This window comes from Myodes glareolus, chromosome 22, assembly GCF_982192425.1.
Source record: "Myodes glareolus chromosome 22, mMyoGla1.1, whole genome shotgun sequence".
Lineage (NCBI taxonomy): Eukaryota > Metazoa > Chordata > Mammalia > Rodentia > Cricetidae > Myodes > Myodes glareolus.
In genome coordinates this window covers 46,241,880-46,264,667 of record NC_142047.1, presented here as the reverse complement: position 1 = coordinate 46,264,667, position 22,788 = coordinate 46,241,880, and the positions used below count along the sequence as shown (strand labels likewise).

At 46.1% G+C, this 22,788-nt stretch overlaps 1 protein-coding gene across 4 annotated transcripts; it reads right to left on the bottom strand.

Annotated features, from left to right (window-relative positions):
- Positions 1-632: 632 nt before the first annotated feature.
- Cenpn (centromere protein N) lies at positions 633-22,770 on the bottom strand. 4 transcript variants are annotated; one of them, XM_085681778.2, is made up of 11 exons: positions 22,747-22,770; positions 18,932-19,112; positions 16,293-16,338; positions 13,587-13,646; positions 12,845-12,921; positions 10,790-10,966; positions 9,287-9,388; positions 7,179-7,242; positions 6,264-6,376; positions 4,234-4,360; positions 633-4,003 (listed from the first exon to the last, which is right to left on the bottom strand). In XM_085681778.2, the coding sequence occupies exons 2-11, from the start codon at positions 19,100-19,102 to the stop codon at positions 3,921-3,923; spliced, it is 1,020 nt and encodes a 339-aa protein (XP_085537904.1). In that variant the 5' UTR covers positions 19,103-19,112; positions 22,747-22,770; the 3' UTR covers positions 633-3,920. The 4 variants fall into 4 exon arrangements, with proteins under 4 accessions (XP_085537904.1, XP_048293300.1, XP_048293301.1 ...); XM_048437343.3 differs by lacking the exon at positions 22,747-22,770 and adding an exon at positions 22,529-22,623; XM_048437344.3 differs by lacking the exon at positions 22,747-22,770 and adding an exon at positions 22,241-22,376.
- Positions 22,771-22,788: the final 18 nt, after the last annotated feature.

Genomic DNA, 22,788 nt, shown 5'->3' with positions numbered 1-22,788 from the left:
TATAAAGGAATAAAAAGGTATGTATAGAGGGTGTAGCATCTGAGCCTAAGTTAGGGCTCCTATCCCGTGATGGAACACCATGACCAAAAGGCAAGCTGGGGAGGACAGGGTTTATTTGGCTCATACTTCCACACTGTAGTTCATCATTGAAGGAAGTCAGGACAGGAATTCAAACAGGGGCAAAAAACTGGAGGCAAGAGCTGATGCAGAGGCCACGGAAGGGGTGCTGCTTACTAGCTTGCTCAGCCTGCTTTCTTACAGAACCCAGGACCACCAGCCCAGGGATGGCACCATCCACAATGGGCTGGGCCCTCCCCAATCAATCACTAATTTAAAAGATGCCCTACAGCTGGATCTTATGGAGCTATTTTCTCGTTTGAGGTTCCCTCTTCAGATAACTCTGGCTCACCATGTTGACAGAGAACTAGCCAGCACAAAGCCCAATATCCTCATATTACTGAGGGACAAGGGAAGTGCCTGACACATCTGATCACGTAACATGCAAAAACATACATGTTTTCTACTGGATGACCCAGTCTGCACACATCATATTGTACAGCATTACTTGGACCTTTTATGCTGTATTTATACAGTCTATTCAGCATGTTTGATTTCCTCCAAAGCAACGGATATGCCAGCTTACTATCATCTTTATTCACAAATCAGTAGAACAGTGAAGTGCAGTTTGAATGTTCCACGTATGTACAATAGAACAGCTATTTTATAGAAACAGGTCATCAGACATGCAGCCTGTGTAGAGCTTACTGCACCCAAGCTTTCCCCTCTGATTATCCAAGTTTTGGGTTGAGTGGTTTCAGAAATTCCACAGAAACCAGCAACTGAGCCTAGATGTCTGAGGATGAGAAGGAGCGGAATAAAGGACAATAGGTGCGGTGGCAGCAGGATCAGCCACTGTCATATACTTGACTTCTGAGTTTCCCAGTGTTGAGGTCAACCCACAGCATCATGTGCGCATGCGTGCGTGTGCGTGTCCATGTGTGAAGCCACAAAACAATCCCACACCAGTTAAGAATTATGGATAATAAAAAATGTTACCTACTTGAGGAGAAAAACTTACAGATCACCGTGCCAAACAATAGTCCTCTCCCTGCAAACAGGAAACAGAGAGTCTAGCAGCCAGAACAAGAGCCAGAAGCAAGAAAGAGTGTCCAGTTCCTGCTGCTTTTTAAAGTATAAGAAACCACACCCCAGTGGGCTGGTATTTTAAATGCTATTGGCTGCAGGAGTGGAAGGAGCTCCCGTAGCACCTCCCCCTTAGACTATCTAATCTTCAACTCCATCAAAGGCCTGAGAAGGGAGATAATATTACTTCAGCAGGCAGGAAGTACAATCAAGTAGCTTCCAAAGTGAGCAATATATGACGAAGACAATTAGCTACCTGAGCAATCACCCAAAGTCTCATTTTGCAATGTTGAAGCAACCAACTTTGGCTAAGGTTTAGTGTAACTGACAGATCATTTTCAGAAGTAGGAAATTTTTCAAAACCATTTTACCCTGTCTTGGCAAGATTAGACAGTCCTGCTTATCCATTTCTGGATACTATGTAACTTGTCAGTGGTTGAGGCATTGTCAGTTCCTTGCCCAAAGGCCAGTTTTGCCAAGAAGACTACAAGCTCCAAGTGGAGTGTCTTTGGTGCTCAACATTCTCTCAGGAATAGATTGGTGCTGTCTGAAGCAATCATGTCTCATATCAACAGAACCCTAAATTATTTAAATGCTGTGTTCCACAGATCCTTGACGTGGTTGAAGAATACCTATCTAGACAGTGCTGCACCAGCACTGCCTGGATGCTGAGACTGGCGGGGGTGCCGGGATTGAGACATGGAGGCTTCTTTTCAGGAGCAAGAACAGCAACCTTTATTCCCCCCCCCCCCCAGCTAAAGCCTTTTATATCTTTACACAGCTGGCCCAAGACCTGCTAAGGAGCCAGAGGTCAAGATAAGGGCATCGTGTACTGGCAACGCTTCTGTGGAAAACCATTGGCCAGAAGGAACACAAACACCCTTGTCAATTACAGAGTACAAGGAAATTTAGCAGTTGGTCAGGGGGAGTGAGGGCACCCAGGTCACAACTCCTTCTCCCTTTTTATTTTATAAAATAAACGGTGCCTGTCTTAGGTAGGGAATAGCCCTCTAATATTCCCTGTCTTAGGTGGCATCCTGCCCCCAAGGTATTGCCCATCTGTGGCTACCGCTTATCCAGCATTTGCAGCCAAACTTGTGCAGATTCAGGTTGCACAGCCATTGCTAGGAGTGCCTGCCAGGTGACACTCACCTGATTTTAATACTGGTGGTGGAATTGACAGAGGATCCAGACACATAGCCCTAAACCAAGTATCCCCAGGACTGACAGTGCCAACGAGCCAGACCAGCGCTGCAACCATCCCTCTACCTTAGCCATCCAAGTCCATTAATCACTGGCCTGGTCAGGCTCAACCCGGGTGGAAATTACGGCTTATATAGCATGCACTAACTGGGTGGTAAAATTAACAAAAGCAGTATTCCAAACCCCTCTCATAATGCACATAACATGATAAAAGCTAGAACATGTTAACCATTGAAAAGTCCAAAGATAGTCCACTTGCTGTTGAACCAGAGCTACTTGTTGGTTCAAGGTCAATATGCCCAATTGAATATGTCCATTAAGATCATTTTGAATGTCCAAAGCATTGCTGACTTTTTCAGTCATCTGGTTGACAGTCTCAGCCATCTGCACAGGGTGCATGGAGAGGGGCAGGGAAGCAGTCTTGCTGCTCTGGAAGCACTGAAGGGGCCCCACTTAAACAATCTTTTAGGGAATTTGGGCATTGTCAACCTGTCTGGCTACTTCCTGCTGAGCGGGGGTGCTGCGTTCTTGGGGGGTATTTTATACATCAACATTTCAGGGTATCTCAGTGAATCAAACCACATAAATTTGCAATGAATCCACAGGTTCTCATCCTCTGTGGAGACAAAAGCAGAACCTCTTTTCCAAAGCCCAAATCCTTAGGGCTGTATTTTAAAGCCAAAATACCTTGCTTAGCAGTTCCCAGAATCAAATGTCTTTTTCCAGTCCAGAATACAAAAGACAACACACTCAACACAATAACATACATCTGTACACATTCTGTCTTTCTGAGGCCTTCAATTCACCCTCCTGCCTCCTCTTTATTACTTCCCTACTGGCCAGTCTTCCTGAGGGCGTCCCTCAGAGTGTCTCTGGGGATGATAAAACACATACTCCTTTTAATCTGACTTAGCTTAGTCCTAGTCTGGAACATTTAAACCCCCTCCCGTAATAAACCAGGGGCTAATTTGAGCTATTGTTTGTATGAAATCTTTGGCTATCTTCCTTGTTACTTCCAAGTCTTGTTGCTTTAAGAGTTTCAGTTACTTTTTGAGGCCTTCAATTTCCCCCTCCTTCTTTATACTTGCTAGTCTTTTGGAGGGTGTCCCTCAGAGTATCTCTGGGGATGAGAAAAAAAAAAATTACCTTCCCCTCAATTTAGCCGGTGGATGGAGTGACCCCGTTCATGACCCTCGCTTTCCAGATCTTGGTGGAACCTCCACTGCTGCACCAGCACAGCTTGGATGCCGAGACTGGCTGGGGGTGCTGGGTTTGAGACACGCAGGCTTCTTTTCAGGTGGAAGAGCAGCAGCTTTTATTTCCCCCCCTCAGCTAAAGCCTTTTATACCTTTATGCAGCTGGCCCAAGACCTGATGAGCAGCCAGAGGTATCCTTCTCAGATGCCCACAGCTGCAGTAATTAGTCGGCCAGAGGAGCAAGAATGCAAGAGCACATAGGGAGGACATATTTAGTCCCAATGCCAAGGATTGATTTCTAAAACACAGGAGTCTAGACAGAAGCCAGGTGGCTACAACTGGGATTCCATGTGTAATACGAGCAAAGCCACATGTATCTCATTTATCTCTAATTTTAAAATAATTCATTTTCTTGCTTGGTATACAGGTGAGCAGTGGAGAAAGCGGTGCATCTGCTATACCTGAAAAAAAGAAAAAAAAAATCAGATGATCCTGGGGACAATCAGTTTAAAAATGGCCAAAACCAGAAGCAAATCAGGGATACCTTCTCCTACCACCTACTAAGCACAGAAGCAAAACAGGGCTTGGAGGGCAGCAGACTGGAGAGACGGAACACTCAAAGGTGACTAGCGAGTCTTCTACTGAGAATCAAAAGCAGCTGTCTGGGTGGTAGGACACGCTGACCACTCACCGGCGGGCGCTAAGGATTTCAATGCTTCCAAAAGGTGTGGGCTTGAGAACTTTATAAGGCACCGGAGGGGTTCCTTCCTGTCAGCCAAGATGCCGCCACTTATGTCACTCTTGAATCTGGTCTCCAGCTGTCAAAAAAAGTTTATAAATGATGGTCAGTACCGGGAGCAGCTAGGATGGTGAGAGATAATGAACAACTTATGTATTCCATTAATTCCTGCCTTCAAAAAACGCACGGATTAATACAGGCAGAGCCCGTTTAACTTGCTAACCGCAAAGAGTGAAAGCATTTGGTATAGGAAATGCACCCAACAGAGAGTGCCAGCACCACCCTCAGCCTGGCATGGACCCACAGGTGAGGCTGGCTTTGAGCTTCTGGCCCTCCTGCTTCCTCCCTGTCACAGGTGTGGCTCCTTTAAAGAGCTCCTAATCTGGGAAGGAAGCTCTAAGGGTGTGGTCTCTGAACTGGTAGAATCAGTCACATGGGAATGGGGAGGGAGCATGGTCAGGGCGAGGTTGTATCCACCATCTGTTTCTGCATACTCGTTGCTCTGGGATATACACTAAAGCTGGAGAGCCACCGACTCAGGAGATAGTTTGTCCTGGAACTTTCTCTATAGACCCAGTCTGGCCTCAACTCACAGATCCACCTGTCTCTTCCTCCTGAGTGCTGGGATTAAAGATGTGCGCCACCACCTGGAGTGAGTGATTCTTAAAACTTTGAGGCACTATACTGGAATATTTATGGGGTATTTACTGTCTGCAATGAACTCAATTTCTCTTTATTCTATACTTAGAATAAAGAGAAAGAAAAAGGACATGGCAAAATGTGGCCATTGGCTAGTTAAAGTGGACGGGTGGCATTCAGCATAATATTCTGGCCATTTCCTGAGGTTGGAGAAAATCAGGTGTGAGTGAGTGAGGACACACTAGACCATCAGAACACAACCATTCTAAGATTAGGACCTGAGTCTGGGACCCTAGCACCCAGACATGTATGTGTAACCCCAACACTTGGGAGGAAGGAAGAAACGGGAGGAAGCTGGGGCTCTCTGCAGTCAGTCCAGCTGAAAAGAAGCTCAAGGCTCAGGGACAGACCCTAGCTCAAAGAATAAGGCCAAAAGATAGCTACACTGACCTTTGGCCTCCATAACAAGTGAGCAAAGCTATGTGTGCATACACATTAACAAACAAAACTTCTCAAAAACAGCTTGAAAAATGCCATCTTCCTTTAAAAACAAGTCAACCCAAAACGCCTTTGGGCCTAAGTGAGCAGATCAATGGCAGATCTTTAGTGTGTCCTGTAGCTGTCAGAAGACTCATGGAAACTATTTTATTGGGGCCGGGGAAGGAAGGTATTAAGAGTAGGAACATGGGCTCATGCTAGGGTGACTATGACATATACTGAAGTTCTTCTAACTCCTGTATTCCTATTTGGTCACGCGGTGACCCAGCAGCACCCCTTTGAAACAAGTTTAATTTACAGTATATTTACCCTGCCGATTTTCTCCATCATGGAGCTACAGTCAGTGGGACTACATAGTAAGTGTGTTTTCTCTCTTGTTTTTGTGCTTCTGAGCCACTCAGGCAAGTTTGCTACCAACTTGCTAAGTAGCCCAGGCTCGCCTTGAATTTAAGATCTTCTTGCCTCAGCCTCCTGAGTGCTGGGATTACAGGTGTGTGCCATCACACCAGCTCATCCATTCAAGTAGTTACGAGCATTTACCATATGCTGTTCTAGGTGTGCACAGGCTAGTAGGGTATAGCCCTCCCCCAGGTAACAATATACAGCTGAGTTACTGCAGAGACAAAAGGCAAAAGCAAATTCAAAATTTCAGGACGTGTCCTTTGCTAACAGGAGAATTTACAAATATAATAGAAAGATCTATGCAACTTAACATATTTGTTACATAAAGCTTACGAATGAAAAGGGAATAGGTTTTGGACACGTTTTCCAGTTAAGATTTCTGCACCTCAAAAAAAAAAAAAAAAGGCACCAACTTGCAGGAGCTGTTCACTGCGCCATCCTACCTTATACTGTGCAAATTCCAGCTGTGGCTGGGGGTAGGCGCCAAACGTGTCCTGAGTGACTCTTTGGATTCTTTCTTTTTCTTCTGTGTTTTCAAGAATGATGTTTGAATCCACTGTGGATGAGAGTTCGGATTGACTACCATTAGGAATACACTTCACCCCATACTTCTTTCCATCCTAAACTTGCAGATGATTTGTGTGGCTCAGATATGCTTCCGGTCCCTTCTTTTTATTGAAATGAAGACATCCCACAGAACAGCTGGAAAGCACAGGCTGACAAAAGGGAGTAAGAAATACCTATAGTGCCATGACACTATCTAGGTTCTCATACACTTTCTGTGTAGTTACCATGAGTACTTTTCTGTCAAGTTTCTTTACTTAACATGGGACCCACAGCAGGTCTTATGCCTCTGGAGTCTGTGCTCTTTCAAACATGGGTTCTGCTTTCTTCCACTGTCAACTTGAGCTTCGGTTTTCTAGGGAGACACTCAGGTTCTCTGAGTGAGTAGCCGTGCAACCACCATGTTATTCTAGAACCGGCATATCCAGCTCACTAAGCATGAGACCATGGGTTCCACCTCGGACAGACCTAGCTCTATGACTCTTCTTGAGACCCAGTTTCCCAGTGGAGAGTGTCTCTTCACAGGCCGGCTGCCAACACTGACGTGACAATAGCATGTAAATACTGTGTATGCTGCTGGGCACAAAGGCACTCTCAATGACGGCCAGCCTTCTAGTGAACTCTGAAGAACACCTGTACTAGCATGGCTTTCTGCCTCCAAATGGTTGTCTTGGTTTTTCTGCAGTATGAACCAGATCTGCAATGTGGTCCTGGCACAACTGCTTTATCGTGGAACAGTCGCCTTAAAGGCAAAGGTGCCCTTCCCAACCCCAGCTGTTTCAAAGCTCACATACAATTCATGTCTAGTCCAAAGCTTCCTTCCTGCAGAGGCACTGTAGTGTTGTGGCTGTCAAAGGTCTAGGAGAGAGAAAAAGTAAACATGTTGGGATATATAGATATCAACTGGTTCTAAGATATGTGTTAAATCATTATTTGTGTGTGTGTGTGTTTTGTTTGTTTGTTTTTGTTGTTCAAGAACGGGTTTCTCTGTAGCTTTGGAGCCTGTCCTGGAACTTGCTTTGTAGACCAGGCTAACCTTGAACTCAAGAGATCTGCCTGCTTCTGCTTCCCAAGTACTGGAATTAAAGGTGTTACCACCACTGCCTGCAGAATTCTTTTTTTTTTTAAAGAGGTCTTATATTGTCTATTTTTACTGAGAAAGAAACAATGGTTCTGTCACAGGCTGGCTAAACTGAGCACAGGTCTTAGGACGGTAAGCTGTGCTGCAAGGCTGCTTTAGGAACTGACGGAACAGTGCGTCTTGTGCCAAGGATGCAGTTCAGTGGTAGAGAAGTCTGCCTAGCATACGTGAGGTCTTGGGTTCATCCCCTGCACCGTATGAAAGAAAATCACCTCAAGGTGCTTGGGTGGCACAGGAGCCAGAGGAATGAAAGACAACCCTGACATCTTGCATCTTCAGCACTGTGTCGTCAGACCCTGAAAAATATCTCAGGGCCCTTTTAGGAAAAATAACTTTGCCACCATGAACCCACGTTTCTCGATCCTTTCTATTGCATCTCCCTTGAGGGAGTGACCGTTTCTCCAGTTTGGTGGCTAACAATGTGAACTCTCTCAATAATGCTGTGGTTGGACAGCAGTTGATATCTATTTGGCAGGAGGGTAGAGGGTTGACAAAGAAGGGGCAGTGAGGGAGAAAGCCATCATCTAACTTCTTAGGGGGTCAACACGGTAGCTCAGGCTTGCAATCCCAGCACTTGGGAGGCAGAGGCCTCAGCTGAGTAAAGAGTTTATGGTCAGCCTAGGGTATATGAGATCACATCTTAAAACCCCCAACAACAAATAAAAATTACTTTCTTTTTTAAAGGGAAGAAGCATTTATTTTGGCTCACAGTTAGAGGTTCCTGTCTAAAGTGGCTAGCAATACACTGAGGCAAAAACACCTTCAAGTTTCTACCCTTCCCTGTTAGGATTCAGGCATTATGCTGGCTTGTCCCATCACGGGGCAGGATGCACCCAGGCAATACCCTGGCCAGCCCAGGTTCCACGGCTGCTACATAGTCACTTTGTAGTCTGTACGCAGGTGCAAAAGGTCCCTTTCTGGCTCTGGCTGTTCTGAACAGGCAAACAGGTCTCTGCCTCTCTCTCTCTCCCTCCCCCTGCTTTACCCTCTCAATAAACTCCGTGCTCAAGCTCTGTCTGCATGGTGTATTTGTCTCCTGCCCGCTGGGGGCCTCTGGCTCTCACCTGCCAAGGTCGCCAAGGTCCATTTCCCAGTTTTACAACATTCCCCTTAAAGAGTGACTTGCAGACAGCCATCCTTTCTCTCTAACCTTCTTAAGGAAGCCCATTCACCTAAAGAATATGAACATGCACAAACACTTGCCATGTTCAGAAGAAAACTTAAGACCACAAGGGTAGACTTGTCCTTGTCAGGAAATGGAAACACCACATCCAAACATTTCATCATTTATCCTGGATAGGGGAGGGCTAGGAGGCCCCACCCCTTTCTGAGGAGCTCTAGGCAATTGATGGTTGTTGGGGGAAAGAAGTCGAGTTGCTCAGTGGTGTAGCCACTTGCTCTAGGTGCTCTTGCTCTAGGAAATAACACCACATCCCTACTCATGCAAGCAGCCCTAATTAAATGTAGTGGGCTCAAAAGAATCCCTACCAGCCCCAAGACAGTAGGAAGGGGACTTGTTGGGAAGAAGAGGTTCACGGGGGATGGGGAAAAGGGGATAAGAGGATGATGGGGGACAATATGATCAAAGTACATTATATATGAATGAAATTGTGAAAGATTAAAACAAACATCAGCAAAGTGAAGTGAGGGAAAGCTTCATCTACTCATCTCCAGGCCGGACTGGGAGTGGCTGGCGCCCCCTGCTCAGTGTGCAGAATAGTCAGGGAACACTCGACTTTAAAGAGTTGCTAACTGGCTCACCTGATTATACTCTCTAAAAACGATAGCCTTGAGCGAGTCCAGGTGCCGGCTTCTCAGATTCAGGTGCACGATCTGATGGTGTTTGCTTGCAACCTTCAGGGCCTTGGAGGGAAAGGAGCAAGACGTTAGGACTGCAGCTGGGGCTGCGCGTCTTGCTAACTGAAACGCATGCGCTCCAGCTAAGAATGGAAAGCGCACTGTGCGGAGGCTCAGGGCACACCTGGGACCTCGGTCTGGGGAGGCTGTGGCAGGGGTGAGCCCGGCTCAAAGCAATGACTCCTTCACCTGAGGCCCGCTGCTGACAGTGGAGTGTGTGGTGCTTTGGCAGATAGGTGTCTGGGAAGCAGGCAGCCAACTACAGCGCTGCTCACCTGCACCCAGCTCAAGCTCGAGCTCTGGGAGAACTCTATTAGCTCTGTGCTAACGGGGCGTAGTAATGACTAGGCCAACTTTGGGAAAGAAGCTAGGATACCTGCAATACCAAAGTGTGGTTTGAATAAGAAAGGCTCCCACAGACTCATATATTTGAATGCTTAGACCAGCCAGGAAAATGTGTGAAAGGATTGGAAGGTGTGGCTTCGCCATGTTGCAGTAGATGTAGGAAGTGTGTCCTTAAGGGTGGGTTTGAGGTTTTAAAAGCCCATGACCCAGTCTCTCCCCTCACCCGCTTTGTCTTTGGATCAGGATGTAACTGTCTCTCAGCCACTTCCAGTGCCATGCGTGCTGCCATGCTCCCCAGCATGATAATGCACTGTATCTCTGGAACTGTAAGCCAGTCCCCAATGAAATACTTTCTTTTATAAGAATTGCCTTGGTCATGATGTCTCTCCACAACAGCAGAACACTAAGACACAAAGGTAGACCCCCTGAAAAGAGAAGGGCTACCTCTGACACAGGTAATATTTTCGGGTACACGCATGTGGAAAGTGGTCACAGCAGCTAATTGCTGTTGGTAGGCAGATAATAGAAAGAAAACAGCACTATTGGGGACACTGACAAACAGCTTTAAGTTGGTAATAGCTACTACTTGGGGTGAATAGAGCAGGAAGAAGGGGCGGAGCTTTGATGACTCCCTTTAGAGACTTCTGAACTGCTTATTAAGCATGCATTACTTTTACATTAAAAAAAAAGACTGGGGGGCTGGAGAGATGGCTCAGAGGTTAAGAGCATTGCCTGCTCTTCCAAAGGTCCTGAGTTCAATTCCCAGCAACCACATGGTGGCTCACAACCATCTGTAATGGGATCTGGTGCCCTCTTCTGGCCTGCAAACATACACACAGACAGAATATTGTATACATAACAAATAAATAAATATTTAAAGAAAAAAAAAAAAAGACTGGACCAAAGTATTATCTTGTGTCACATTTCCACTGTAGGTAAGAGTCTTACCTTAGAAGAACGGGAACTAAGTTACTTTACACTAAATCTTATCAGCGTCTATACTTATGTGGGCTTTTAAGATAAGAGCAGCAAGTAGACCAGCTGCTGGAGTCTGTTCCCTACCTGATGGAGAAGGGGTACAGTGCTCTTCAGAGGGCAGGTAGAAATGAAGACATATGGAGTCTGGGGATAGTACACCACAAAAGTGGGTTTGTACTGGTTTGGTTGTGAATGTTGTGTTCCCCAGGCAACCCGAATCCACACAGCATTCTTCTGGTCGACTCTGAAGTTGACTGCAACCTTATAAAGAAAAGATTTAAGCTTTCTGATTAGATCTCACCATGGCACCAGTATAAGTACCTGAGACACAAGCAATGTACTTTAATTTTTCATGCATGTGGACACCTGACAGCCTTTTTTCTACTTAAAAATTCTATTTATTTATAAGTTTGTATGAGGGCACACACTTGCCACAGCACACATGTGGAGGTCAGAGGACGAGGTGCAGGAGTCAGTTGTCTCCTCCCACCACGTGTTCAGGGATCCCACTCAGGTCATCAGGCTGGGTCGGCAACTGTAACTACCAGCTGACCCATCACACTGGCTCCTTCTACTCTTTATGACAGTGTTTGGGACTCTTCGGGAAAACACTTTATGACCATTTTATAAAAGATATACTTAAAACTTGCAAAGTATTTTTTGAGAAAAAAAATTCCTTGAAAAAACTTATAATTGGGCTGGCGAGATGGTGCATAGGTTAAGCACTTGCTGCTTTGGCAGCAGATCATGACTTGGTTCCTAGCATCAGCTGGGTAGCTTACAACCATCTATAACTACAGTTCTAGGGGATGTGATGCCCTCTTCTGACTTCTGCAGACACCATACATGCACTCAAAGCACAGATATACACGCAGACAAATATTAACACTACAGTAATAAAACAAAGGATTTTTTGTTTTTTGAGACACGGTTTCTCTGTGTATCTCTGGCTGTCCTGGAACTCACTCTGTAAATCAGGTTGGCCTTGAACTCACAGAGATTCATCTGCCTCTGCTTCCCTGCGTGCTGGGATTAAAGACATGCACCACCAACTGCCCGGATTGAAACAAAGTTTTAAAAAAATTAAAAAATAATCTATCTGGCTGGGCAAACCTTTATTGCCAGTCTTGGGAGGCAGAGGCAGGTAGATCTGAGTGAGTTCTAGCCAGCTAGGGCTACATAGTGAGATTCTATCTCAAAAACAAAATAAAAGGGAAAGGGTGTTTTTCTATGAAGCCTTTTTAGTATTGCTGGCTGGCACATTTAGTGTCCCCCTGAAGTTCACAGCAGGATTTCTATGTGGCAATGAGCTCAGAGTACACTGATCCTGATAATTCTTCCACACACATCTCAGCAGCTAGAGTCACTTAGGAATGTGGCAGCCCACGAGGTCCTGCGTGGTATCCATGCCACAGGCAGCCATCAGTCTTTCTAAACTTGCAGCTATGACTGCACTTGCTCTGGACTTTAATAGCCACTGCTCGGCCATCAGCAAGCTCCAGTCCACTTTCCCTCTGGGCCCCGGCCCAGGAAAGGAGAACCTGAAGAGAGGACCAGCTGGCTTGCTGTTTCTTCACTCTGGGATCTTACTCTAGGAAAAGCAGGTGGTTATGCTGCCTGCTGGCTCAGAGCAAACTCTGCCACTCAGCACTCGGCTGCCTCTCCCTGTCTGGGCTGTGGTTTGCAGAATGGTGTCTCATCCCCTGGTGAGCAGTAGAGAACTCAGTGGCCCCTACTGGCTGGAACAGCAGAGGGTCTTGCTCTGGATGCCTTCATTTCCCATTGCAAAAGCCAAAGTGACTGGTAGCCAATAGCTGAGCCACTAGCCACATGTGGAGCATGTAATGGGAATTCATTTAGTAAGTTCAAAGATTCATTTGCTCAGTCACAACAGCCACGTATCAAGTCCTCATGTGGCAACCAGCTATGTGCCGGACATTGTCAGTAGAGGACGCTTCTACCATGGCAGAGTTCCCGTGGGCAGTACTGCTCCTATAAAGCACTGGGTGGGATGGGCAGGTAAGAGAGGGAAGGTTCTGTAATATTTCAGTTTGTTGAGGTGATGACATATTATTTCCCTCCCTCCCTCAATAGCACTAAATTGAATTTTGTAGAAATCCAAGAGGATTATTTTCTTACATTTTTTAATGCTCTCTGAAGAATTTTCTTAAAGGAAGTTTGGAACTGTTTCATGTCAAAAAGGTCGACATCGTCACCTGTCAAAGAGCAGAGACAGACAAAGAGGTTAAGGGAGCTACACTCTCTTCATCCTGTGCACCCCAGAACAGTAATGGCCACACCACACATGCCCAAGCGCCAGGGGATATAAACGAGCAAGTCAAATCGCAGACTGCGAGGCTGGGTGTGGAGGCATATGGCCGTCACCGCACCACTCTGGAACAGTGGTTCTTAGCCTTCCTGATGCTGCAGCCCTTTAATCCGGTTCCTCTTGTGGTGACCCCAACTGTAAAATTATGTTCGTTTCTACTTATAACTATAATCTTGCTACTGTTATGAATCATAATGTAAATACCTATGTTTTCAATGGTCAAATGACCCTGAAGAAGGGTCATTTGACCCCACAAAGGGATCTCAATCCACAGGTTGAGAACCACTACTCTGGAGGGAAAGGCAGGAAAACCACCACAACTTCAAGACCAGCTTTATCTATGCAGTGAATTTAAGGCCAGGCAAGGCTACATAGTGAGTTCAAGACCAGCTTTGTCTACATAGAGTTCTAGACTAGCCTATGCTACACAGGGATACAATGATTCAGAAACAACAAAACAAAACCCTCCAACACAAAGACCACATTTGCTCCTCATTTTTAAATTGCCAAAATACCAAATTCGAATATTCAGTTTAAAGTGGAAAACATTACCTGGTTCTTTACTCATCTGAAAGACATCCCAGAGCTTCTTGTGCCGATGAACTTGAGTATCTGAGAGAGAAGGGCTCACAGCTTAGTGCTGTATATTAGGACCTTGAGGTGTGTGCTGATAAACATAATTCATGTTTTTAACCATACGGATGCATCAGATGACACTGAGAGTTTTGAACACAGTGTGTTTTTGTGGTTCTCCTTCCCATCCTCCCACAAATATCTATTGCTAATATTATAAAGTAATAGCAACCCATGAACAGGGTGACACAGCTTTGAAATTAAAGTGTAAACTTAAAAACCCCAAACCATAAAATTTAAATGGAGGAAATTTATTGCAGACAAACACATGCTAATTACTCAATTCAACATAGATAATACAGTTCAGTTTTGGTGTTTATCATTTTTTTTGGCAGGTCTTTGGTGGTTTTAATTTAGATTTTTATATGGGTAGAGATATGTTCTGTCTGTGGAGGTTTTGCCTGAATTTCTATCTATGCATTAAATGAGTGACTGCCCACGGAGGCTAGAAGAGGGCAGAGCCCTTGGACTGGAGTTACAGACAGTTGGAAGGTGCCATGTGGGTGCTGGGAATCAAGCCTGGGTCTTCTGGAAGAATACCAGGTGTTTTAATAGCTGAGCCATCTCTTCACCCCATTTGTCATTTTTATATACCTTTGTCATACAAAACACAGCATACACCCCAGGACGGAATGACTCTGACAGTGTTAATGGAAGGTCATGAGGCCTGAGGCCTCTTTTCCAGGTCCTTAACCACCTCATTCCCCACCCCAGCCCACTCTTTCCTCAGCAGCAACTACTCAATGGCCTACACCCAAGCTGCCCCTGGTTCTCTCCATGGTGTTGTGAAGATGAGGGACTTAGTGCTGTAGCCCAGGCTAAGCCTGCCTGCATAAAGCTCTCAGTGCATGCATGTGGAATACGGCAAGGCTGCGTGTGTGACACAGGAGATGCCCTTCAGGAGATGTGAAGAGCAGCTGAAGGAGAAATGGGACCTAGGGGCTCAGCAAGCTCAACTCTTTCCCTTCATCCTGGACTGAAGGGATGCCCCTGTGCGGACCTCCATCTGTCTGCAGACCTCCTTCTGTGTCCTCTCAGATCAGGCTTTCTGAACTCTGAAGGGGATATGGGCCCAGCACTCAGGGTACCATCAACTTCTGCATCAATGTTCTCCATGTCTCTCCCTAGGTACAGCATTGTTTCCTTTCCTGGGTCTGCATATCTCCATTACTGACCCCTATTTCTCTTCATGGCAATGGGCCTGGCAACAGATCACTGATTGATTGGTTTTACCTGCAACAGGTGTCAAAAGGAAGCATGATGCCAGCCCCCAAAGTGTTTTCTTCTGGCACTCTTAAGCTGGTTCTGTGTTGCTACTTTGTTTCAGAATAAGACTGGTGCAACAGAAAGGTAGAACTTTGCTCCGTTACCTATCACATAGAAGGTGAACATCTAGGACTTAGATACAAAGCTGTACCTGCAACAGGCACATGTTAGCCTAGCCCTACCTGTGAAGGATGTGATATACCAGCACCTGGAGCCGCCACTTCACAGTGGGGAGGGCTCCTGGCTCATGTGTAGGGGCAAGAGTCCTGCAAGCTCAACCCACTTGTCCCTGTCGCTGGGTTAGGCATAAGCCCCTTCCATCTCTTGGCCCTCTACCCTCCTCTGCACCCTGACTGCCACCTTCCGTGGGCCACCACCCTCCCTTTCTTATACCTCTCCAGACTATCCCACAGGTGTCTCTTCCCCTCCGGTCTCTCTTGTCCCATAACCAGCATGGTCTCTCAAAAACAAGCACCTATTTTTTTTTTTTCATAACCTATCAAGGGCTGACATAATTCTTTGGACAGAGGCTGAGATTCTTATAGTGGCTTCCAAGTCTCTGAACTATCTCAATGTTCCCTTCCACTGGAGCCCAGCTTGCGCCTTCTCTTGAATGGCTGGCACTCTTCTCCCATCCCATGCCCATCAGTTTCCTCCTCCTCAACTTCCCTCTCCCTGGCTAGTGCTAGCTCATCCTATGGCGCTCAACTTGAAAACCATTTTCTCAAGGAAGTTTCCTTCCATGATCACTGAAAAAGTGCTCTGTCTCTCATAATTTCTTAATTCTCCTTCACACACTCGTTATCATTGAGATCGGCTGATTAACCTCTCCTCAGCTAGACCTCGGTATCCACAGATTGTGAATTAATTGGGAAGTGGTGGCGCACGCCTTTAATCCCAGCACTTGGGAGGCAGAGGCAGGTGGATCTCCGTGAGTTCGAGGTCATCCTGGTCTACAGAGCGAGTTCTAGGACAGCTTCTAAAGCTACAAAAAAAAACCCTGTCTCAGAAAAAAAAAAAAATTGAATCACTGGCTCTACTCACCAGGCCTCAATGGATCCACTTTTTTTTTTTCACTCTAGATTCATTTATTTTTATGTGCATGGGTGTTTGCCTGCATGTGTCTTTGTACTATGTGCATGCAGTGTCCTGCAGAGGCCAGAAGAGGGCATCAGATCCATGCAACTAGAGCTTCAGGTGGTTCTGAGTCACTATGTGTGTATTCAGGTTCTCTCCAAGAATAGCCAGTGCTTTTAATTGCTGAGCCACCTCTCTAGATCCTAGAATCTGCAGTAACATAAGAAATTCCTTCTGATGAAACAAAACTCCAATATGTAAAGACAAATCCCCCAAACTTACACACGATGTCTAAGAGGGCCATGTCATCAAGATTTGCATTCTTCCCCTGAAAGAAAGGGTGAACTGGTTAGGAAATGAGGCACCTGGTCTGCTGCTAGTCCTCTCAAGCCTATTTTAGGGCCGGCGAGAACATTCTATTCGCATGCCTGAAGAACTGTTTTGATAATCTATCTCCAATCTACATTCTCCTATTAACCAGTCACACCTTCAATTGTTGCATCTGTCCACATTCTCCTGAAACTCACTCCACATTTATCACTTAACTTTTAGATTTATGAAACATTAAAAAGCCAGATATGGGGGCTCACAGCTGTGATTGCAGTACTTGGGAAGCAAGAGCAGAAGAATTACAATGAATTTGAGGCCAATCAGGACTATAGAGTGAGGCTCTGTCTCAAAACAAAAAACCACTCTTGAGCATACACTAAACTGCATACAAGTTGTGGCTTGCATGTGAAATGTCCCCACAGGAGCACATGGTGGGCATCTGGTCTCCAGTAGGTGGCGCTGTCTGGGGGAGGGCGGAGCCCCAGTGGAGTGGCACCGTGAGGTTCTGGAGCCTGGTCACACTTCCTGTACACTGGGTGTCCCTGCAGCCTGACCAGCCCATGAGCTCAGGGACTGAACCCCCAGGAATGTGACCCTAAACAAACACTTTCTTGCTGACATTGCTGGTGTCAGGGCACTTTATCACCGCCACAAGTGAGACAATATACTTAAATATTTCAGATGTGGCCATAAACATACTTATGAAGCCACTGTTGGGTCAATCAGTGTGTTGGACACACCCTGCAACCTCCACGCCCAATCTCCCCCTGCCTCTCACTCCTATCCTCTTCTGTCCCCACTTCTCTTCTCCCAACCTTTGCTGAGAGGCTACAGATCCTCCTTCTGTCACAACATTTGTATTTCCTAGTTTTATATGAATGTGAACATAAGGCTGGGTTCTTTTCTGATCTGGCTTCCTTTACTCAGCATACTTATTTTGACACTTAGCCATATTTCTGCGTCTATAGTTCAATTCCTTTTTATTGCTAGTGGTTTTCTGTTATGGGATATGACACAATTTGTTCCTTACCCGTGGATGGACTTGGGTTGTTTCTAGGTTTTAGCTTTGATAAACACTGTGCTAATATACGTGTCTTTTTGTGGATATGCATGTGTTTTCATTTCTCTGGAGCAAATACCTGGCAGTGGAATGGCTCAATCTATGGTGGCAAATGTTTAGACTTTTAGACAAACTGTCAAGGGCTGGGAAATATAGCTTGGGGTAGAGCACTTATTCAGCATGTATGAGACCTGTCTTCAATCCCCAGCTCTAAAACACAAGATAAATGCTAGGCTTGAGGTACAAACAGCTCAGCAGACAACCTTTGCTTAGCAGGCACAAGGGCCTGGGTCCAATGTCCAGAACCAGAAAAAGAAAAAAAATCCCATTTATTCCAAATCGGTATGATCAGTGTTGCCAATCCTAGCCATCCCAGTGACCATATTTTATAACTTTTATTTGCATTTATCTGATGACTAGGGATTCTGAACACTTCTTCATATGCTGATTCCATCTGTATGTTTTCTCTGGGAAAGTGTCTAACCAAATCTTTTATGTGTTGAAAAAATACTTTTAATGTGTATGGCTTTTTTGCCTGCATGTATGTCTGTGCACCCTGTGTGTGCCCGGTACCCTAGAGGCTAGAAAAGGGCATAAGATCTCCTGGAACTGGAGTTACAGATGGTTGTGAGCTGCTGCGTTGGTGCCGGGAATGGAATCAGGTATTCTGGAAAGGCAGCTGGGGTTCTTATCCACTGAGCTAAGATTTTTTTCTTATTACTGACTCTTGAGACTTTCTAACATATTTCAGCTGCAGGTCCTTTACAGGCCAGGGTTTGGGAATAGTTTCCATCAGTCTGCAGCTTTTTTAAATACCCTTTTTCAAAGAAAAAAATGATCAATTCTACTAGGTAGGTTATCAACTGTTTTTTCTTTTATGAACTACCTTTCCGATGCGCTAAGAAACCTTTGCCTAGTCCAATGACACAAAGATTTCTCTCTGTCTGTCTGTCTTTCCTACATATTTTATGGTTTTAAGTATTACATTTGGGTCTTGGATCTATTTGAGTCTTCTTTTCTTTTCACAGTGGAGGGATGGATTGAACTTGTCTTTTTTCTTCCTGTGCAGTTGCCCTTGCATTCACTATGCAGCCCAGGCTTCACCTGAACTCTAGACATCCCTGCCTTGGCTTTCATAGTTCTGGGACTGAACAGATGCAGCACCTCGATCAGCAGAGGTGTTTTTGCATATGAGCATCCAATTGTTTTAGCCAGGCTGTTGGAAAGATTGCTCCAGTCAGGCACATGCCTTTAATTCCAGCACTCAGGAGGCAGAGGCAGAAGCAGGTGGACTTTTGTTAGTTTGAAGCCAGCCTGGTTTCCAGAGAGAGAGAGAGAGAGAGAGTTCCAGGACAGTCAAACCTGTCTTGAAATAAACAAAACAAAACAAAACACTTAGAAAGAATGTTCTTTCTTCCCAGAATTGTTTTTTGTACCATTGCTTAAAAAGATCCATTAACCATATGTACATATTGGTCTAACTTTATTCTATTGATTAATTTCTTTGGCTGATATTTTTCAACACTGTTACCTCACATAGCAGAATTATTTCCTGGGTCAGAGATTCCTTTCTCTGCCGCAAGTTTATGGTCTCCAGTTGGTCTTCAGACAGAAAGTCCCAGGTTTTTAGGATGGTCTTTATCGCATGCAAGGGGATTTTCAAGATGCTCCTCCGGAGAAACTCGGCAATATTCTCATCCATCTTTCTGGCCCTGATACAAGAGGAGCACAGTCATGTATTAATCAAGCTCAGAAACCTCAGTGTGCATTGCTTAGTATCCTACTTAACACAGGGTTTGTTAGGTTTACCTTTTCCCATCAGTCTGCATTGTTTGAGAATGCAGAATTTACTCTTTTAGCTGCATTGTCATATGGTCTCACGTGGCCTAGGCTGGGCTTACACTCAGCATGTGGCTGAGGATAACCTTGAACCATTAAAAAAACTATATAATACGTTTGTCTCCTTGTGTGCCCGTATGTATCCCTGCATATGGATGTGGGTGTCTGAGGAGGCCAGAGGTGCCAGGTTCCCTGGAATTGGAGTGATAGCTGGTTATGAGCCACCTAACATGAGTCGTCTAGAGCAGCAAGTGCTCTTAACTGCTAAGCCACCTCTGCTGCCTGACCTTCAGCTTCTGAGCCTTCTGCCTCTACTTCCCAAGTGTGGGATTATGCAGTGAGTCACTGCTGGGTTCTAGCCAGTGACAGGTCAAACCTAAGGCTTTCTCATGCCAGGCCATACCCTACCAACTGTACTATACCCACATCCCAAAATCCACATCGCCCCCTCCCCCCACCACCACTACCAGAGAGAGCGTCTTACTTACTCTGTAGCCCAGGTTAGCCTGGAATCTATTATATAGCCAAGTGGTGACAATCCTCCCACCTCAGTCTCCTAAGAGTGGTGACCATGTGAACTAGTTATGCCAGGGGTGTGCTGGTACCCCATCTAGACAAGGTGTCATGACCCCTGGAGTTGAAGTTACAGGCAGCTGTGAGCCCTTCACGTGGCTGCTGGGAACTCTCGGGCCCTCTGCAAGAGCAGCAAGGGGCAACTTTCTAGCTCCTTATTTTTGTCTTTTGAGACAGAGTCTCATGTATCACAGGGTAGCTTTGAATTTCTGACCTTCCTACCTCCATTTCCTAGGCGTTGGTATTACAGGTGTGAGCTACCATGTGGTTTGGGAGATGAACCCAGGGTTTACTGCACGCTAGGGAAGCATTCTACCAACTGAGTTACATCCCCAGGCCCAGGTGACATTCTACCAACTGAGTTACATCCCCAGTCCCAGGTGACATTCTACCAATTGAGTTACATCCCCAGGCCCAGGTGACATTCTACCAACTGAGTTACATCCCCAGGCCCAGGTGACATTCTACCAATTGAGTTACATCCCCAGTCCCAGGTGACATTCTACCAACTGAGTTACATCCCCAGGCCCAGGTGACTGTATTTTAAAAAGGCACTGAAAACCAAAGCATGGTTTAGGATGAAAAAAACAGCTGAATTAAGGTTGTGAAAATGGAGTATCATTTGCTGTATTGTTTAGTTATGAGACTGTTTTTCCTTAAAAGTCAAAACCGAAATCTTCAGTATGGTCTACAAGACCACGTATGACCTGGCCCATGCTTCCTTCCTTCTGTCTACCTCCCCCTCATCTTCTTCTTCGTTTCTGCACGTGGATTTGAGGATGGAATTCTGGGCCTTCTCTGAGGCACATACTCTATGACTGAGCTACTTCTCCAGGCCCACCTCTTCAGCTACACTGTGTCTCAGTTCCTGCAAGATTAAAGGATCCTTCTGGGGATGGGGCATTGTATTTTCAGCAACCTTTGACTAGAAGGTTCTTGCTGTAATTCAGCCCTCGGCCTAGTCTCTCCCGGGAAACTTTTCGCAACCATCCAATAAAAAGTTATTTTACAACCTTCCAGTGCTTACTATCTGTACAGAGGCACCTGCCATCAGTTTTATTATTTTATCACCGCCACAATAATTTTTTTTGTGTGCTCAAGACAGGGACTACGTTTGCCTTATTCATTATTTTGTCACTAAAATCTACAGCCCTGTTACTGTCCTGGCAGGAGAAAGGTCATTCTAAGAAGAGTCCTTTTTGAGACAACAGATACCAAGAAAATGGAACTCATCCAGAGCACAATGGCAGAAGGAAAGGCTGGCACCTGGGGCCAGCAGAGGAGCTTTTCTGCCAACTTGTCACCAGGACACACTGGCTCAGAGATGGGCAGGACCACACTGTGACCACGACTGCTGAGTTGTGTGTACCTGCTGCTCTCTGTTTAAACTTCTGTCTCAAGTCTGGATAGAAGAGGTGAACTTGGTGGGGGTGGATCACCGGGCCTCTTTGTTCTTCCAAGTGTAGTCACACTGGATAAATCTCTTTTCTCTGCTTTTCATTGTGACTTGTCCTTTTAATTGGCCTAGTGAGGATGGCCACTGAGCCTAGCTTGTTAGGGCTGCCCGGGCCCAGGCTCTGATTCTAACAATTTCTTTTCGTTTTAAAATTTATTATCTATACAGTGTTCCACTTGCATGCATGCCTGCAGGCCAGAAGGGGGCACCAGATCCCATAACAGATGGTTGTGCACCAACATGTGACTCTGGGAATTGAACTCAGGACCTCTGGAAGTGCAGCCAGTGTTCTTAACCTCTGAGCAATCTCACCAGCCCGACCCTAATATTTCAGTGCCTGTCAATCAAGTCATCCAGGGAGTTCAGTCAAGAGCCATCTCATATGCACTTGACAAATGCCTGAAGGACGAAGGATGGATACTCCCCCAAAGCATTATGTGTATGGCAAGAATTTAGGTTTAGTAGTCTGTCAACTATCAAGCCAACACTTGATCCATGAAGAACAACTGGGAGGGCTTTCGTGGGCATTGATAAGGTAAATGGGGAGGGTATATACAAAGCCGGCATTTCTCCCATCCCCATACTAACCAGGCTTGACCCTGCTAAATCAGGCGAGGTCAGGGCATTCAGGGTGGGATGCCCAAAAATGAGACATAACATTCCTTAGCACTTCTAGAGATTCTTAATTCTAAGTGGCTTGCAGAATGTCATTCCTAGAAGAAATGACAGAAAGGGCGGAAAATATCGGCAAAGTTAGCAAGCCCTTGAGTGAGCGTTTCCCCTGGAACTGTGTCAACTCCTATTTTCTGGCGCTTTACCACAGTAGGTGCTCTGACAGTTGTTGAATAAACAAGTGACAGAAAAGATCCCTCGTGAAGCAACAATCCATTAGACGCTCAGGGAGGATAACAAGTAAACCAACAGGATGCATGGACGAAAAAGACGCAAGGCAAGGGCAAGAGAGCCAATAACCTGATGGAGCGAGCCCACGTCTCAAAGCAGAGCCACCTTCCAGCAGACAGAGCTGTTGGTCGCAGCGCAGACCCCAAGCGGCACGTAAAGTCCCGCCCCACTCCGGGCGGACCTGACGCCACGGGCGCGCATCACCGCCCTCTTGCTCCAGACTCAAGCTGCACTAGTCTCAGGCCAAGGTTCCGCGGCGGTACTGCGCCGTGACACGGCCCCGGTAGAGGACTGGGGGCTGGCTCCCTTAGTCCTCTCACCACCCTCCGGGGCCCAACGCGCGTCGTTGAAGCCTACCTGGCCGGTCCACACCGCCCGCCGTGTCTGCAGCCCTTCCCGCCGCGGCGCTTTCGAAGCCGCCAATGGCTGCTCGGGCCCCGCCCACCGGACCAGGCCTCCGCACTGCTCCCGGTGTATGGGGGGGTGGGACGTGGTAGTGGGCGCGCCATATGGGAAGCGCGTTAGGTCCCCAGCGTCGCTCTACTCAGGATCAGGATCAGGTAAATAAAAGTCACCTCTCTCTAGAATCTCTCCTTGCAGTCCGCGTTGTCTGCTGT